General features: G+C 47.6%; 3 protein-coding genes across 3 annotated transcripts in view; all 3 read left to right on the top strand.

Moving 5' to 3' along the window:
* FLNC (filamin C) overlaps positions 1–2,369 on the top strand; it is a 128,781-nt gene extending 126,412 nt beyond the window's left edge. Inside the window, 1 exon segment of the mRNA XM_033163497.1 lies at positions 1,160–2,369. Within this exon segment, the coding sequence (XP_033019388.1) occupies positions 1,160–1,347 (188 nt within the window). The 3' untranslated portion in view covers positions 1,348–2,369.
* Positions 2,370–5,372: 3,003 nt separating this feature from the next.
* Positions 5,373–10,127, top strand: ATP6V1F (ATPase H+ transporting V1 subunit F). Its single transcript, XM_033163496.1, has 2 exons — positions 5,373–5,552; positions 8,957–10,127. Exons 1-2 carry the CDS (start codon positions 5,395–5,397, stop codon positions 9,156–9,158), a joined length of 360 nt encoding a protein of 119 aa, XP_033019387.1. The 5' UTR covers positions 5,373–5,394; the 3' UTR covers positions 9,159–10,127.
* A 3,164-nt stretch (positions 10,128–13,291) lies between these two features.
* Positions 13,292–17,361, top strand: ATP6V1FNB (ATP6V1F neighbor). The gene is made up of 2 exons (XM_033163495.1): positions 13,292–13,765; positions 17,252–17,361. The coding sequence occupies exons 1-2, from the start codon at positions 13,303–13,305 to the stop codon at positions 17,359–17,361; spliced, it is 573 nt and encodes a 190-aa protein (XP_033019386.1). The 5' UTR covers positions 13,292–13,302.
* The last annotated feature ends 1,450 nt before the right edge of the window (positions 17,362–18,811 follow it).

The raw sequence follows: 18,811 nt of genomic DNA, 5'->3' as shown, positions 1-18,811 counted from the left end.
CAATTGATTCTTGTTATTTAATCCATGTATATTAAAAAAGGGAGCGTGATATTTCTTCCTGAATAATCCCTGGCCAGAGCTAATGGCTCTTCTTCTGCCACTTCCTTCCTGTTCAGGGAAGTTTTTAATGATTGTTTTATCACATCATCATCATCATCATCATCATTATTTATAGTCTTTATTGCATTTTTAAAATTTACAAAGAATAAAGATAGTAAATTAATCCTTACACCCACGTTTTCTCTCTCTTTGATATACATAAAAAGAAAATTATAAAGAAATTATAAAATTATAAATAAATAAAAAGAAGAAAAAGGACGGGGGGAAATACTTGTCGAAAACACAAAATCATTTAAGGAGTACAAACCGTCATTTAAATATTCTATGCACAGAATTCCTAGAAAAAAGTTACCTTCAGGTTTCTTCTTTTCTTTTTTAAATTCCTTACAGTCTTTCTGTTCCTCTAAACCGGTTGGAGTCCCTCGTTCGCTTTTTCTGACTCCCACCTCTCTCTTTGCAGCTTCTGCATTGCTCTTATCTTTAAGTAATCTGTATTCGATTATTGGCAAGAAATTCCCCTTGTATCTGTGCAGTTAGTCCAGGCACAGCCAAGTGTTGTTGTTGGAACCAGGTTTTGTGAAATAGTTTTTAAAGCAATCCCTATGATGATGATGATTTCTTAAGATTTAGTGTCAGGAGTATAACATATTCCTGGACACCGCAGAGTTAGACGCAGACTTTTCTGGAAGCTTCTGGCTGTTGTGTAATTGACGGGACAGCACAACGCAGGAACTCAGCAACTCACTGGATAACTATATACAGTATTTATTGATTGAAGCAACTAGCATCCATAAGTTACTATTTACAGACTTTACAAAATAAAAGAAACAAAACATAAAATCTTTTCCTCTCTGTCTCTCTCTCTCTACACTGACACTTGACCACACACTAACACTAACCACACTAACCACAAAGCTCTCACACAGAGCTGAGTCTTTAGGAACTCATTGACCAATCACAGGTCGTTGCTAAGGGTCTGAGAGAGAGCAGATCAGGGCTTTCTGCCAACTAGCTAATTGCTTGAAGATAGACAGCTGCATTTCTGCACGTAGGCAATTTGCAATCTCTAACATTATTATTATTATTAATTATTCCGCAGGCACCAACATGCTGATGGTGGGGGTCCACGGCCCCAAGACCCCCTGCGACGAGGTCTACGTCAAGCACATGGGCAACCGTGTCTACAACGTCACATACACTGTCAAGGAGAAGGGAGACTACATCCTCATCGTCAAGTGGGGCGACGAGAGCGTCCCCGGAAGCCCCTACCAAGTCAACGTCCCTTAGGAGGAGGGGGCTGGCACCTATCCCCTCCTCCTCCGGGCCCCGCCCTGCACCCCCCCCCACGCCAAAGACTCGCCCCCTCCCAAACCCCCTCCCCACGTTGCCCCAGGGCGGGGCCGGCGCCACGAGGAACCTCGGGACAATTCGTTTCGCCTGTTTGGGGGCGCTTTGATTTTTTTGCCTTTTTAACTATTTCTCCCGGCTGTGAAGGTGTGGGGGGGACAGGGGGAAGGGCAAGGGGTGTGCACCGTTGTAGCTGGGAAAGGGTGGGGTTCACAATGGGGAGGGGGTAAGGGGGGGAGGAAACCGGAAGTCGCGGAGGAGGAAGTGTCGGATGTTGCCGTTCACTGGGCAAGGGTTGTCTTCGTGTGGCGGGCCGCGCCCCCCCCCCCCCGACGGTTGAGCCGCAAGTTTCTGTCGGAAAAAGGGTGGATTGTGTCCCGTCCCAGGGAGCAGGATGAAGAAGGCAGAGCTCAGCAGGTTATGGGCCCAGTTTTTTCACACCGCAGGTTATGGGCCCAGTTTTTTCCACACCGCAAGGGCCGGGGCATCCGTCTCCTGATGCCGTTAAATGAGTCTCGCCTTTTCGGAGATGTGGAGAGCCAGCCCAGAGAAGGAAGGAAGCAGGGGGAGCAGAACGCAGGGTTGTTTAGAAGATTTCTGCTGGGACCAGGTGGACCGGGGTCATCTGTGACCCCCTGAACTATAGGGGCAGCTGCCCCGTCAAGCGGCGATGGCTTGTGGGGCTGGTGAGGGTTGAGGGGAAGGATGCCGTTTTGAGCGAGAGCGAAGGCTGCGTGGGGTACAGCCTCCCAGGAAGGTCCACCATGCGACCCCCTACTCGTTGGACAGGGGTTTATGCAGCAGGCCTTCTCAGCTGACCGAGGCCAAAGTTTTGGGTTTTCTCCCCACCCCCAGAGTAGACCCATTGAGGGTTTTCCGTGCCTTCTCCTTCCACCTCGTCCACAATCCGCTTTGCTGTCGCTGGGAATGGGGGCAGCCCAAGCCAGAGAGAGAGAGAGAAAGAGAGAGGGAAGCCTTTTTATATAGAAGACGATGAAGAAAGGGGGCGAGAAAGAAAAATAATGATTATAAAGAAATATTGGGGAAACGGGACGATAAGAATCCTGGCCCTTACGGGCGGGACTGTTTGTAACTGACAGCCCCCAGAGGGAGGGGCTTTTTTATAGCAATGTGTGGTTGCATGTTTCCTATGGTGGGCGGTGGGAGGCCCAGAGCATCATCAGAGCCCAGCCTGCCTGCCCCCCCCAGCAATAAAGATGATTTGCTTTTAAAATGCAGTGGAGTGGCCTGTTTTTGTGTGTGTGTTTGTTTGTTTGTTTTAATAGGGATTTATTGGTATTTTAACAAAATACAAAAAATACATACAAAATACAAAACAAAAAACTAATACAATACACGAAAACACAACAAAAACAAACCTCACATTGAAACATCTATTTATCTATTCTAATCTTATTTATAACCTTACTTGGGGGACTTCCTCACGTCCTCTCTTCTGCGTTCATTTCAAATATACTGTAGTAACTTTATAACTACTTTAACTCTTCTTTTACAACTAATCTTAATCCTTATCTATCATCTTATATCTATAACCTTATTCTTAACGAAAATACACAAAATCACAATTCTATCTTCTTATATCCTATTTTAAACTAACTTTTTGTTGCTATCGCCTATAATATCCTCTGATTTCAATTTCAAATATCTAACTTTTCACATTATTTTAAATATTCTTTAAATTTCTTCCAATCTTCTTGCACCTTCTCCTCCCTCTGGTCTCGGAGTTTCGCGGTCAGTTCTGTGATTTCCATATAATCAATCAACTTCATCTGCCATTCTTCGACTGTTGGTTGCTCTTCAGTTTTCCATCTTTTAGCAATTAAAATCCTAGCAGCTGTTATGGCATACATAAAAAATATCCTATCTTTATTGGGAATCTCATGATTGGTCATGCCCAGCAGAAAGGCCTCTGGTTTCTTAGTAAATGTGTTTTTCAACACTTTTTAAAGTTCATTATAAATTTTCTCCCAGAAGTCCTTTACCTTCGGGCACGTCCACCACATGTGATAGAAGGTACCTTCTACTTGTTTGCACTTCCAACATTCATTACTCATACCATGATACATCTTGGCTAATTTCACTGGTGTTAAATACCATCTGTATATCATTTTCATGATGTGTTTTTGTGTGTGTGTGTTTGCTGGTTAAAATCCTGCAGAGCATATCCAAATTCCTTTTTCTTTTGGTGCGATGCCTGTAAGACTTGCAAGGTGCAGCCCAATCTCCCATTACCAAAGAACACAGTCTCAATTCTGACGTAACCCTAAACCGTGGTTGTTTAACAGACACCAAGAACAGACCCCTCAGAGCAAAATCTGGGACAATGATGAACAACATTTTGAGATGCGAACAATCCCGAGAGGGAAGGAGACAATCAGTTTTAGGCTGCTCTTATTATAATATTATAATAATAATAATTTATTATTTATACCCCGCCCATCTGGCCGGGTCTCCCCGCCCATTATTGCACCGGGATCAGCATAAAACAAATTAAGCTGCAATTAGGGACAGGTTAAGTGTGATGTAATTAATTGCAAACCTTAATATCTTTATAATCATGAATTATGGGTGTGTGTTAATTAAAAACTCAAAAAGAAAAAAAGGGTTGGAAAAGGGAGGGTGCCGAGTTTACCCATAATGCCAAGCCATAGTTAAACTACGGTTTGTAAGCTAACAATAAACCATGGCTTCATATTGTGTTTTGTTGCCGGTAAGCAAAGCATAGAATTGTAAAGTTAGAAGGGGACACAACCGTCACTTAGTCCAAACCCCTGCAACGCAGGAATCACAACTGAAGAGGCACGGCACATAGAAACATGCGCAGCTTAAGAATTACATGCCATGCCATGGAGTGTGCAGTGTTAGGAATATCATTAAACATCAGAAAAACTAATAACTGGATATGACAAAGATGGGACCTGAGACAATGGATTCAAATGACAATAAGGAGATTCCAAGTCAACATTAGAAATAACTTTCGGATGTTAAGAGCCATTCGACAGCAGCGGATGGCAGTTGCTACATATGCAGAAGCCTCAGGGCCGGATTTAGATTTGATGAGGCCCTAAGCTACTGAATAGGTGGCCGGGGCGACGCTGTGGTCTAAACCACTGAGCCTCTTGGGCTTGCCGATCAGAAGGTCGGCAGTTCGAATCCCCGCGACGGGGTGAGCTCCTGTTGCTCTGTTCCAGCTCCTGCCAACCTAGCAGTTCGAAAGCACGCCAGTGCAAGTAGATAAATAGGTACCGCTCCAGCGGGAAGGTAAACGGTGTTTCTGTGTGCTGCTCTGGTTTTGCCAGAAGCAGCTTAGTCATGCTGACCAGCAAATCCCATGTGTGTCCGGGAAATACTGGGCATATGGCAGCCCTGAAATGATGAAGAGGAGCAGTGCTTTTCCCGGGGGGGGGGAACGCAGGGGTACACATACCCCTAAACATTTTGTAAATCTTTGTACTTTTGTCCATTTACTGTATTTTTTCCAATATGAACTACAAAATGGTGATTTTCTTGAGTCAAAATGAGAGCACCCCTAAACATTATTTTTTTTTAGGGGAAAAAGCACTTAAGAGGAGAAAGGCTGCAGTTAGTTCTTTGCTCTGAAGATCTTTTCCCGAGTGGAAAAAAAAAACATTCCCCAAACAGTCCAGCCAAATCAAAGGAAAGAAATAAAAAAGGCGTCTAGTTAACTCGGAGTAAAAACAACCCATGTGTCACTCTACATTTTCTTAACTCTGCAGAAGAGGCTGCCCTTCTGCCCTTTGTCCATGAAGCTTCCTCACCCGCCACCACGCAAGCGCCGCAGGAGGGCAACGCCCCCCCCGCGGGCACCGCACCGCGCCTGCGCTTCCCCAAGGTTCCCCCCGCCCGCCGTATAAAAACCTCTTTACGGCGGCTGCGCGGGGCCATTCTTAGCGGAAGCGCGCTCTCCCTCCTCGTCCTCGTCCGTCAACCGCTGCGGGGTCCGCCATGGCCGGCCGAGGGAAACTCATCGCGGTGCTGGGCGACGAGGACACCGTGACCGGGTTCCTGCTGGGCGGCGTCGGCGAGCTCGACAAGCACCGGCGCCCCAACTTCCTGGTGGTGGAGAAGGAGACGGCGCTGGCCGAGATCGAGGACGCTTTCCGGTGAGGGCCGCGGGGGGAGGGGAGGGGGCACGGTTGCCGTGGAAACGGCGCGGGAGAGACCAAGGCGCCCCCCCAGGCGAGGGGGCGTCCTCGGGCGAGACCATTCTGCGGGCACGGGGGTGTCCTCTTTATATATCCATATGTTTAAAAAGCTCCATTATCCGCTTGTTGTCCTTTTCTGTATTTTATTGACGTTCCCCACCCCCACCCCTGCTCATTTCACTCCCCCCCCCAACAACAGCCCTGCAAGGTAGGCTGGGCTGAGAGATGCAGAGGCTGCCCAGCAAGGTCACCCCCAGTGATCTTTCTGGTGGGATTCGAACCTTGGTCTCCCAGGGCCTGGTTCTCATCAATGTGGCATATTTCTGCTTCTGCCATGCCTGTTTCTCTGTTTCTTACATTGCAGGTGCTCTGCCACGCAGCAGTGGCCCTCCCCAAAGCAGATGGGGGGAAAGTCAGTGGGGAGGGTGGATCTGGGCCCTAGGGCTTGCTGATCAGAGGGTCGGCGGTTCGAATCCCCGCGACGGGGTGAGCTCCCGTTGCTCGGTCCCAGCTCCTGCCAACCTAGCAGTTCGAAAGCACACCCCCAACCTCTCTCACCGCCAAAGGAGCACAAGCAAACAACAGAGAACCTACATAAACAACGCTGACACCAAACCCTACTCATATCAAGTAAAAAAGAAACATTGTCACCCCACCCCACCTATCTCCCCGTCCCACCCACCTATCTCCCCCCCTTTTCTTCCTAATGTCTCAACAACAAAAACTGATGTGTAAAAATATTATATGGAAAAATACGAGAGAGACATTTCACTACCTTTGTAAATCAAGAAAATCTTTAATAAAAATATTTTTTTAAAAAAAAAAAAGCCACGTCAAAGTGCAAGTAGATAAATAGGTACCGCTACAGCGGGAAGGTAAACGGTGTTTCCGTGCGCTGCTCTGGTTTGCCAGAAGCGGCTTAGTCATGCTGGCCACATGACCCAGAAGCTGTACGCCGGCTCCCTCGGCTTATAGAGCGAGATGAGTGCCGCAACCCCAGAGTCGTCCGCGACTGGACCCAACAGTCAGGGTTCCCTTTAGCTTTACCTTTAATCTTCCTGTTGATCTTGATATTGAGTGGCTGCCTTTTGTGTACACTGCAGTCATGTCCAACAGGTAGGTCATAATCTAATGGTAGATCACTGGACGTCTGTGTTGGATTACTGGTTGATCATCAGCTCCCCTAAAAAGAGCTCAACCACTTTGCCCTGCACCCCAAAAAGGGGGGTAGATCACTGACAGTTTTTAACTCTGTGAGCAGATCGCAGTCTCTTGGGAGTTGGCCACTCTTGGTGCACAGCAGCAAAGGGAATGGGTGGCTTTCTCTCTTCCCCCCCCCCCCCACCTTTCCAGAAGAAGCTGGGTTCAGGCAGTGCTCTGTTTATACACAAGCACCCTGTCCCAGCCAGGCCCTTCGGATCCGGCCGCAGCTGCCCTCCACCAGCCCTCTCTGCTCCCTGGCACCCAACGAAGGACCTGCCTGCTGTTCCTGTGACCTTGAGGAAGCTCCTTATGGCAGATCTTTCTGCTGGATGTGCCCTTTGCTGACCTGGGGGGCTGGTGCCTCTGTGGGACGCAAGTTATCCAACCTTGGCTATTGCATACGAAGCAGGGAGGCCTTACTGAATGTGGGGGGTGTAAATAGGCCTGCCAACCTTGGAGACCACCGATTTACATCCAAAGATGTAATAAACTTCCAAAAAATATTTTTATGTATGCTACAACAGCGGCTAGGATTTTACTAGCACCAAGATGGAAAAGTGCCGCATTCCGAATTAGTTGTAGTTTCCGGGTCACCTTCAAAGGTAGCCCCACGTAGAGTCCAATGCAGTAGTCCAAGCGGGAGGTAACCAGAGCATGCACCACTCTGGCGAGACAGTCTGCGGGCAGGGAGGGTCTCATCCTGCATACCAGATGGAGCTGGGAGACAGCCGCCCTGGACACAGAACTGACCTGCGCCTCCATGGACAGCTGTGAGTCCAAAATGACTCCCAGGCTGCGCACCTGGTCCTTCAGGGGCACAGTTACCCCATTCAGGACCAGGGAGTCTTCCACACCCACCCATCCCCTGTTCCCCCCAAAACAGTACTTCTAGCTTGTCAGGATTCAACCTCAATCTGTTAGCCACAATGCAACACTCTGAGATATACCGTATTTTTCGCTCCATAGGACGCACCGGACCATAGGGCGCACCTCATTTTTAGAGGAGGAAACAAGAAAAAAAAAACATTTTTCTGGTTTTCCTCCTCTAAAAGCCCTGTTTTTTTTGTTTTTTGAGGATTTTTTGTTTTTTGCAGCTTTTTTGCAAAGAGAAAAGCCCTGGCTTTTTTGAGGATCAGCCAAAAGTTTTGCAGCTGTTTTTGCAAAGGCAAAAGGCCTTTTTTTGAGGATCAGCTAAAGGTTTTGCAGCTTTTTTGCAAAGGGAAAAGCCCTGGTGTTTTGGGGTTTTTGGTGTTTTTTTTTGAGGATCAGCTAAAGGTTTTGCAGCTTTTTTTGCAAAGGGGGAAAAGCAAAGCTCCTTTTGCAAAGGGGGAAAAGCAAAGAGGAAAAGCCCCATTTTTATGGGGTTTAACTCACATTTCTGAAAAAATCTTAAGGAAAGGGAGCCGTTTCTACAGTTTCCAGACAGATAATCTAATCAGCCAGTCACATGTCCTGGGGAAACAAACAACCTCCCTCTGCAGCACATTCAACAAAGGAGGGCGGGGCTGAAAGGGAGCCGGGACTCTTATCTCTCTCCCGATCTCTTGCTGATCAGCTGCTGAGCGGGGTCCTTTCAACACTCCCTTTTCTCTTTGTAAAATAAAAAGCACAATCTGCTTTTGGCCCCTGGGCAATTCAGCTCCAGGGACCACCATTCGCTCCATAAGACGCACAGGTATTTCCCCTTACTTTTTAGGAGGAAAAGAGTGCGTCTTATGGAGCAAAAAATACGGTAAATGTGACGTTACCCCCTTGTCTGTTGTTACAACTGGCTCCAGGTGCCAGAGAGCCAGTGTGGTGTAGTGGTTAAGAGTGGTGGACTCGTAATCTGGGGAACCAGGTTCGCGTCTCCTCTCCTCCACCTGCAGCTGCTGGGTGACCTTGGGCTAGTCACACTTCTCTGAAGTCTCTCAGCCCCACTCACCTCACAGAGTGTTTGTTGTGGGGGAGGAAGGGAAAGGAGAATATTAGCCGCTTGGAGACTCCTTCGGGTAGTGAAAAGCGGGATAGCAAATCCAAACTCCTCTTCTTCTTCTAACCTAGCTGGCCGGGCGGCTGTCTCCTGGTCCCCAGGGCGCCTTTCCCAGAGAGTACTAGCGACACCCCTTTGGGGCAGGCCAGCAGTGACCCTCTTCTGCTCTGCCGTTCTCTGTCCCCAGGAGCTTCTTGTGCCGCGAAGACATTGGCATCGTCCTCATCAACCAGTACATTGCGGAGATGATCCGGCACGCCATCGACGCCCACACCAAGTCCATCCCGGCGGTGCTGGAAATCCCCTCCAAGGAGCACCCTTACGATGCCTCTAAGGACTCGATCCTGCGTCGCGCCAAGGGAATGTTCTCCGCCGAGGACCTGCGATAGGCCGGCTGCTCCTCCAACCATCAACTCTTCCATCAAGAGCTTTCCCTCCCTCCCCTCCCCTCTCCTCTCCTGTTGCTCCGCAACATTTCCTGCCATTCCTACCCTTCATCTTGTTGCCTAGGGGTTGTTTCCTGTGGTCACCTACATTCCCGCTGTTGGGAATTACTAGCTCTGTAGTGCATCTGCTGTATTTTTGGAGCTGGGAGGGTGGGGACACCTGGGAGCTAATGTCATGCTTTCTGCTGCAATAGGAGTGCTGCCACTACTCCCCCCCCCCCCAGCATAGCTGGAGCTGCGTTCGAGTTCCCTCGGGTGCCGTAATTGACCAGGGAGCCTCTCTATATACTCCTATGGCCCTTTCTCCCACAAAAGGGGGTCCAAAGGTATATTTCTCAGCAGAATGATTTGGGATCTTTCCGTGTCCTTCAAGACTGATCCCTGGTTGTTGATGTAGCAATACACTTACAACCCAAATCTACACACACACACACTCCTATCTGTAAAGTGCAAACTGGTGATCTTTAATTAAACTGAAAGGCGGAACGTGCAATTCTGTTCTTGCAGATTTGTGTCTTGAGGATGCACGCAGGAGAAGATGTTACGACACCTCGTCGGAGGTGGTGTCGCACTGGGAAATAATTTCTGCCGCTTTCATTCTGACGTCCTCCGGCAGACCTCTCTGTTGCCCCTGATTTGCACAAATACTCTCCACTGTACGGCTTGTTTCTTGCAAATGTTCTGCCTGGGGTGAGTCTCGGAGAGAAAATCGACACCCAACTGTATTCCTCTGTGCTTTACCATGTTAAGACTTGTGTTGTTAGTTTTGTTCTGAATATAATATGTATGTGATCTTTAATCATAGCTAAAACCGTAGTTATATTTTTGTGGTTCCTTGTGAACGAACCTGTTAAATTGAGAGGAGGAACCAACACTTGAGTGGACTCAATAAAAACTGTCTGTGAATCACTATCCTTTTTTCCACGGGTATTTTTTCCTCATCGCCAGAGCCAGGAATTATTTTCAGCTTCGATTGTGTCGGTCATTTTTTCCCTGAAGCTGCAATGAGGAAGTTCTCCAACTCAGTTGCCCCATATGTCAGCTGAGCTGGCATCAGGCAACTCAGCAGCAGAAAGCTCTGCTTTTTCCTTTTCTTTTTCCCTTTGTCTTTTGACGCTAGCTCATTCTCCCATTGGGATGAGGGTCACCCATTCATAACAATAACAATAATTTATTATTAATACCCCGTCCATCTGGCTGGGTTTCCCCAGCCACTCTGGGCGGCTCCCAACCGAATATTAAAAACACAATAAAACATCAAACATTAAAAACTTCCCTAAACAGGGCTGCCTTCAGATGCCTTCTAAAAGTCAGATAGTTGTTTATTTCCTTGACATCTGATGGGAGGGCGTTCCACAGGGCAGGCGCCACCACTGAGAAGGCCCTCTGCCTGGTTCCCTGTAACCTCACTTCTCGCAGCGAGGGAACTGCCAGAAGGCCCTTGGATCAGGACTTCAGTGTCCGGGCAGAACGATGGGGGTGGAGACGCTCCTTCAGGTATACAGGACTGAGGCCGTTTAGGGCTTTAAAGGTCAGCACCAACACTTTGAATTGTGCTTGGAAACGTACTGGGTGCCAATGTAGATCTCTCAGGACCGGTGTTATATGGTCTCGGCGGCCACTCCCAGTCACCAATCTAGCTGCCGCATTCTGGATTAGTTGTAGTTTCTGGGTCACCTTCAAAGGTAGCCCCACGGAGAGCGCATAGCAGTAGTCCAAGCAGAAGATAACCAGAGCATGCACCACTCTGGCAAGAGTCCATGGCAGGTAGGGTCTCATCCTGCGTACCAGATGGAGCTGGTAGACAGCTACCCTGGACACAGAATCTCTGCTGCAATCAAATCCACAAACCATATTCCCCCCCCCTTTCACAAAAAACAACAACCATGGGGAAGATGCAGGGTTATGTCAAATTTCACCTATCATGGGATTTCCCTGCAACGTGGAGGAGATACCCCCCTCCCCCTACAAAAATAAATCCTTCTTTCTCTTTTTAAGTTATGGATGGTAAGAACTGTTCGGCAGTGGTGGGCTTGGAAGGTGGTGAGCTCTCATTCGCTGGAGGATTAATTAATTAATTTATTTTTTACAAAACTTATAAATGTACAACAAACAATAATTCAAAATCCAAATATCGAGATTACTCTGAATCTCCTGACCCCCCCATCCCTTCCATGGGTCCTAATGATATTCATAACTGCATATCATAATTTTTTCCTTCTAAATTATCCATACTTTCCGTTACTTCACAAGCGTGGTTAAAACCCTGCCAATGTTTTGACTTGCTTGCAATGGTCTCGTAAATCAATTATGAACTTTCCCCATTCTTTTTTTAAAGTTCTTGTCTTGATTTCTGAGCTTCCCAGTTAATTTTGCCATTATAGGTCAAAACCAGCACTTTGAATTGGGCCTGGAAACTAATCGGTAGCCTGTGCAGTCGGACAAGGATCGGTGTCAGATGCTCAAACCATCTTGCTCCGGTGAGCAACCTGGCTGCTGAATTCTGCACCAGCTGAAGTTTCCGAACCGTCTTCAGAGACAGCCCTACGTATAATGCATTGCAGTAATCTAATATTGAGGCTAAACAAGCTTTTAGAATTTATTGAATTGGCAAAACTAACCGCAATAATAAGATATCAAACAAACAAACAAATAAACAAACAAACCAGAAACTAAGATCACAATGGAAATGGTTTGAAGAATATATCGTATGAGCAAACACTGTGCTAAAGACAACATGCTGATATGTCTAGATTAAGTCTGTAAAGTTGATTCAGAAAAACAAAACATTAGTTAAATAACAATATTAAAGATGAGAGTTACAAATTGCAAAGAATATAATAAACATAAGGAATGACAAACACTGGTGGAGAGAAGTCATGTAGGTGTAACATTTATGTTGGTATTTGAATGATTGTTGTTGTAATGTGTGCATTGTATATAATAAAATTTATAATAATAATAATAAAAAGAGGTTACCAGAGCACAGACAACAGGAGTTACGCAGGGGTCAGCAACCTTTTTCAGCCATGGGTCGGTCCAGTGTCCCTCAGACCTTGTGGAGGGTCGGACTATATATTGAAAGAAAAAAATGAACAAATTCCTATGCCCCACAAATAACCCAGAGATGCATTTTAAATAAAAGGACACCTTCTACTCATGTAAAAACAGCAGGCAGGCCCCACAAATAACCCAGAGATGCATTTTAAGTAAAAAGACACATTCAACTCATGTAAAAACACCAGGCAGGCCCTACAAATAACCCAGAGATGCATTTTAAATAAAAGGACACCTTCTACTCATGTAAAAACACCAGGCAGGCCCCACAAATAACCCAGAGATGCATTTTAAATAAAAGCACACATTCTACTGATGTAAAAACACCAGGCAAGCCCCACAAATAACCCAGAGATGCATTTTAAATAAAAGGACACATTCTACTCAAGTAAAAACATGCTGATTCCCAGACCATCCACAGGCTGTATTTAGAAGGCGATTGGGCCGCATCTGACCCATGGGCCTTAGGTTGCCTACCCATGAGTTAGGCTATCACTGTTCAGATAGGGGCATAGCTGGGCCACCAGCCAAAGCTGGTGGAAGGCCCTCAGACCACGGAGGATCCCTTTGTTGTTTAGTCATTTAGTCGTGTCCGACCCTTTGTGACCCCATGGACCAGAGCATGCCAGGCACTCCTGTCTCCCACTGCCTCCCGCAGTTTGGCCAAACTCATGCCAGTCGCTTCGAGAACACTGTCCAACCATCTCGTCCTCTGTCGTCCCCTTCTCCTTGTGCCCTCCATCTTTCCCAACATCAGGGTCTTTTCCAGGGAGTCTTCTCTTCTCATGAGGTGGCCAAAGTCTTGGAGCTTCAGCTTCAGGATCTGTCCTTCCACCAATGCCTTTTGCAGGAGGCTGGGGAGACCCATGACATCACAAGGGGCTGCTTGAAGTATCTGTGAGGTGCTGCCTACCCCCAAAGGAGGTGCTCCCCAGGGGTGCCCACACCTGGCACGCTGACTCTGCCTCACCAACCAGCTTGTGGCATTGAGGGCAGTCCTGGGCGCTGCCCGTCGTTCCCTTAGCCAGCCATGGCGCGGACGTTGAACATGGACACCTTGCAGCAGAACTTCTGGAAGGAGGAGTACAACAAGGAGCTGGTGGTGCGCTACCGCTGGCACCAGAAGTATGGCGCCATCGTGAAGGCCAAGCAGCAGGCGCAGAGGGAGCGCCGGAAGAAGGCCATGGACAACACCCTGAGGCTCCCCTCCGTCAAGCAGTCCCCTCCGGACGTAACCCCCCAGCGCCCCATCCTGCCTCCCACTGCAGCCCCTGCATGGCTGGCGCGGGAACGGGACCTCACCGGGGTGGAGGCCGCGATCCTGGAGATGGAGATGAGGCCTGCTCCCCGGGAGCTGCGCAACCTCCTGTACCAGGGCATCTCTCACGAGGACGAAGGGCGCAAGCGCTACCTGAAGCTCCGCCTCCTCTCGAACCCGGAGGACAAGTACACCTTCCCCGTCACCACCAACTTCAACTATGGCTGGCAGATGGGTGAGTGGGACCGAGGGGGTGCGGGAAGGGTGCTGCTAAAAGTTCAAGGGACCCCTGACCGTTAGGTCGAGTCGCGGACGACTCTGGGGTTGCGACGCTCATCTTGCTTTACTGGCCGAGGGAGCCGGCGTACAGCTTCTGGGTCATGTGGCCAGCATGACAAAGCCGCTTCTGGTGAACCAGAGCAGCGCACGGAAACGCCGTTTACCTTCCCGCCGGAGCGGTACCTATTTATCTACTTGCACTTGGACATGCTTTTGAGGTGGGCAGGAGCTGGGACCGAGCAACGGGAGCTCACCCCGTGGCAGGGATTCGAACCACCGACCTTCTGATTGGCAAGCCCTAGGCTCTGTGGTTTAACCCACAGCGCCAACCGAGGGGGTGTGGGAGGGGTGCTGCCGCTTTCGGATAAATTAAATGTCGGGGGGGTAAGCCCTACCCGCACAATTGATCCCATGATGTAGTAGTAGTAGTAGTAGTAGTAGTAGTAGTAGTAGTAATAATAATAATAATAATAAGTTTATTATTTATACCCTGCCCATCTGGCTGGGCCTCCCCAGCCACTCTCGGCGGCTTCCAACAAAATATTTAAAAACAATAATTCATCAAACATTCAAAGCTTCCCTAAACAGGGCTGCCTTCAGATGTCTTCTAAAAGTCTGGTAGTTGTCGTTCTCTTTGACATCTGGCAAACACCCATAATAATAATAATGATGATGATGATGATAATGATGATGATGATGATAATAATAATAATAATAATAATAATAATAATAATAATAATAATAAATTTTATTTGTACCCCGCCCATCTGGCCGGGTCTCCCCAGCCACTCTGGGCGGCTTCCATCAAATATTAAAATACATTTAAAATATCAGAGATTAAAAACTTCCCTAAACAGGGCTGCCTTCGGATATTTTCTGAATGTCAGGTAGTTGTTCATTCCCTTGACCTCTGACGGGAGGGCGTTCCACAGGGCAGGCGCCACCACCGAGAAGGCCCTCTGTCCATAAGCTTTTGGGGGGTCGACCCCCTGAAATATTTTATCGAGGGGTCCGAAGGGACCTTGGCTCATAGGAGTTGGCTCTTTTATGGCCAAATATACTCTTTTATCTGTTGTTTAACATATATGAGTCACTGTGTACCCTAGGAAAGCGAAACAAGTCTGAAAAAAATACACTCTTCTTGTTGCTCTTCTGAGTCTTAGCACTCCCTGTTGTCCTTGGCATGTTCTTGGCACATCACAACACTCATTGTTTGTAACTAGTGTAGTACAGTATAGCCAGCCTTTACGCTTCCTTGCATGTAGCGTTCACTTGGCCAGAAAATGCACATTCCATTAGCTCTTTGATCAACACAGTTCATTAGTAGTTCATCAACAGCATCCGTTTTCTGGTGATGGCCTTCTACCATTTTAGGTCCATTCAAACCAGGGGTCTGGATGCGGGTGGCGTTGTGGGTTAAACCACAGAGCCTAGGGCTTGACGATCTGAAGGTCGGCGGTTCGAATCCCCGCAATGACGGGGTGAGCTCCCGTTGCTCGGTCCCAGCTCCTGCCAACCTAGCAGTTCGAAAGCACGTCAAAGTGCAAGTAGATAAATAGGTACCGCTCCGGCGGGAAGGTAAACGGCGTTTCCGTGCGCTGCTCTGGTTCGCCAGAAGCGGCTTAGTCATGCCGGCCACATGACCCAGAAGCTGTACGCCGGCTCCCTCGGCCAATAAAGCGAGATGAGCGCCGCAACCCCAGAGTCGGACACGACTGGACCTAACGGTCAGGGGTCCCTTTACCTTTAAAACAGGGGTCAGCAACCTTTTTCAGCCATGGGCCAGTCCACCGTCCCTCAGACCATGTGGTGGGCCATACTATTTTTTTTTTGGGGGGGGATGAACGAATTCCTATGCCCCACAAATAACCCAGAGATGCATTTTAAATAAAAGGACACATTCTACTCATGTAAAAACACGCTGATTCCCAGACCGTCCGCAGGCCGGATTGAGAAGGCGATTGGGCCACATCTGGCCCACGGGCCTTAGGTTGCCTACCCCTGATTCAAACCACATCATTCATTACAGCTGCTAGGAGAGGAAGGGAGTCCTGGGTCTCCCCTGGAAAAGGCTAGTGGGCAGGAATTGGCTTTGGGTTGCGCAGCAATGTCAGGTTGCTATTCTGGGCTGCCTTCACAGAAATCTTGGGGTCTTAGTGGACCACAAGCTGAACATGAGCCCACAGCGAGATGCAGCAGCAAAAAAGGCCAATGCCATTCTAGGCTGCATCAACAGAAGTCTAGTGTGACCAGATCAAAGGAAGTGATAGTCCCGCTCTATTCTGCCTTGGCCACACCACACCTGGGATACGGTGTCCAGTTCTGGGCAGCACAATTTAAGAAGGGTGTTGACAAGCTGGAAGGTGTGCAAAGGAGGGCAACCAAGGTGACCAAGGGTCTGGAAACTAAGCCTGATGAGGAACGGTTGAAGGAGCTGTGTATGTTTAGCCTGGAAAAAGAGGAGACTGGGAGGAGATATGAGAGCCATCTTTTTAAAGCATTTTTGCAGCGTTTTTCTTATATATAAATATAATATATATATAAATATAATATATATAAATTTATATATAAATATATATATAAATATATATATATATTTTCTTATATATAAATCTTCTGGCATAGCACAGCAGGAAGAGTGAGACATTGTAGAGCTAATCTACTATTTATTTACACACTACATACATACAGACAAACAAACAAACGCATAATGGCGTCCGTTCTCTCCAGCTCCGAGAGAACAAACGGGATGAAATAAAAGTGAAAGTACAGTATAGTAGTATCCGCAGCGGAAGAGATCAGACTGTCTACCCTTCCCAGACTCGTCCCAGACAGGCATGTGATTTACAACAGTCTGAACTGCAGCATCGGAGGAGTGGAATTGCTAACATCGAGATGATTTTTAGAGGTCTAAATGCTCTGAGAGCCAGTGTGGTGTAGTGGTTAAGAGCGGTAGACTAGTAATCTGGTGAACCGGGTTTGCGTCTCCTCTCCTCCACATGCAGCTGCTGGGTGACCTTGGGCTAGTCACACTTCTCTGAAGTCTCTCAGCCCCACTCACCTCACAGAGTGTTTGTTGTGGGGGAGGAAGGGAAAAGGAGAATGTTAGCCGCTTTGAGACTCCTTCGGGTAGTGAAAAGCGGGATATCAAATCCAAACTCTTCTTCTTCTTCTTCTTCTTCTTCTTCTTCTTCTTATATGGGTATGGATTCCACCATACAGTGCAGCAGAACAAGGGTGGGCATAAAAAGATAAAAGGGTTGGAAATTGTTTTGATTATTTCTCAAGGGGGGTGTAAATTGTATTTTTTATTATTATTATTATTATTATTATTATTATTATTATTATTATTATTAGACACTGGAGTCGGTGGGCCACTCTCTGGTCTGATCCGGCAGGTGGCTCTGCTGTTCTTCACCCAGATCCTTTTGTGTCTCCCCAGGGAAGCTGGCCACCAGCCACATCGCCCCCACCCCCAAGTGCCGCATCGAAAGCTTCTTCCGCAAGAACGGCGCCTTCTCCCTGCTCGACCCACGCGACGTGGCGCTTTGAGCGGGACCTGCCTGCTCCCCCGGCTTCGCACTCGCAAACAAAGCTCTACCTGTTTTATCACTCGGGTCGCCTCTTCTTGTGCCTTTCCTTGATTTCCTTCCATGACTTCCAAACAGCTGGAGAACGGGCAGGACCAAGGGCCATAGCTGTCAACTTTCCCCTTTTCTTGCGAGGAATCCTATTCGGAATAAGGGATTTTTCCTTTAAAAGGGGGGGGGGAGTTGACAGCTATGCCAAGGGCCACCTTGATTGATATGGCTGGGGGAGGAGCCTGTTGGGGTTCAGGGCGGGACAGAGGGCGGAGCTTGTGGGTTTCGTGGGGAAGAGGGCGGAGCCTAGTGCAGCCTGTGGAAGAGCAATTGTTCATTTCAGCCTGAACAACAACAACAAAATTCCTCCCAGTAGCACCTTTGAGACCAACTAAGTTTGTTCTTGGTATGAGCTTTCGTGTGCATGCACACTTCTTCAGATACACTGAAACAGAAGTCACCAGATCCTTATATATAGTGAGAGAGTGGGGAGGGGTATTACTCAGAAGGGGGGTGGGAATGGGTGATTGGCTGATGGGTGTGGAAAACCTGTTGATGACTGCAGTTGGTCTTACAGGAAAAAGCAAGGGGTGAGATGGCTAAAAATAGCTTTATCATGTATAATGATGAGAAGAAGAAGAAGAAGAAGAAGAAGAAGAAGAAGAAGAAGAAGAAGAAGAAGTGGAGGAGGCGGAGGAGGAGGAGTTTGGATTTGATATCCCGCTTTATCACTACCCGAAGGAGTCTCCAAGTGGCTAACATTCTCCTTTCCCTTCCTCTCCCACAACAAACACTCTGTGGGGCGAGTGGGGCTGAGAGACTTCAGAGAAGTGTGACTGGCCCAAGGTCACCCAGCAGCTGCATGTGGAGGAGCAGGGAATGAGATAAGAATCCAATGTCTAGTCAGACCAGGTCTCTCCATGGTTTTAAGCTTTAAGTTTGGTAATAAGTTGCAATTTAGCAACTTCTCTTTCCAGTCTCTTTCTGAAATTTTAATAAGACAGCTACTTTGAGATCTTGTATAGAATGTCCTGGGAGATTGCAGTCGTTAACAGGGTCTGGTGACTTCTATTTCAGTGTATCTGAAGAAGTGTGCATGCACACGAAAGCTCACACCAAGAACAAACTTAGTTGGTCTCTAAGGTGCTGCTGGAAGGAAATTTTTTATTTTGTTTCGACTATGGCAGACCAACACGGCTACCTACCTATATCAGCCTGAGTGCAAGATAGCAGATTTATTCAGTGGAAGCGCTTGAGATCAAACCCAGAGGTTTTTGGTCTTTTTTAAAAGCCAGATCGGGTGTTTGATTTGCCAACTGCTGAGAGTCTTTAACACCATAGACACTTGTGTTGAAAGCTGGTTGGGTAGGATCGATCCTTTTCATAATAATAATAATAATAATAATAATAATAATAATAAT

This window comes from Lacerta agilis, chromosome 10 (assembly GCF_009819535.1).
Source record: "Lacerta agilis isolate rLacAgi1 chromosome 10, rLacAgi1.pri, whole genome shotgun sequence".
Lineage (NCBI taxonomy): Eukaryota > Metazoa > Chordata > Lepidosauria > Squamata > Lacertidae > Lacerta > Lacerta agilis.
The sequence above is the reverse complement of the archived record's forward strand: the minus strand, read 5'-3'. Positions and strand labels throughout refer to the sequence as shown.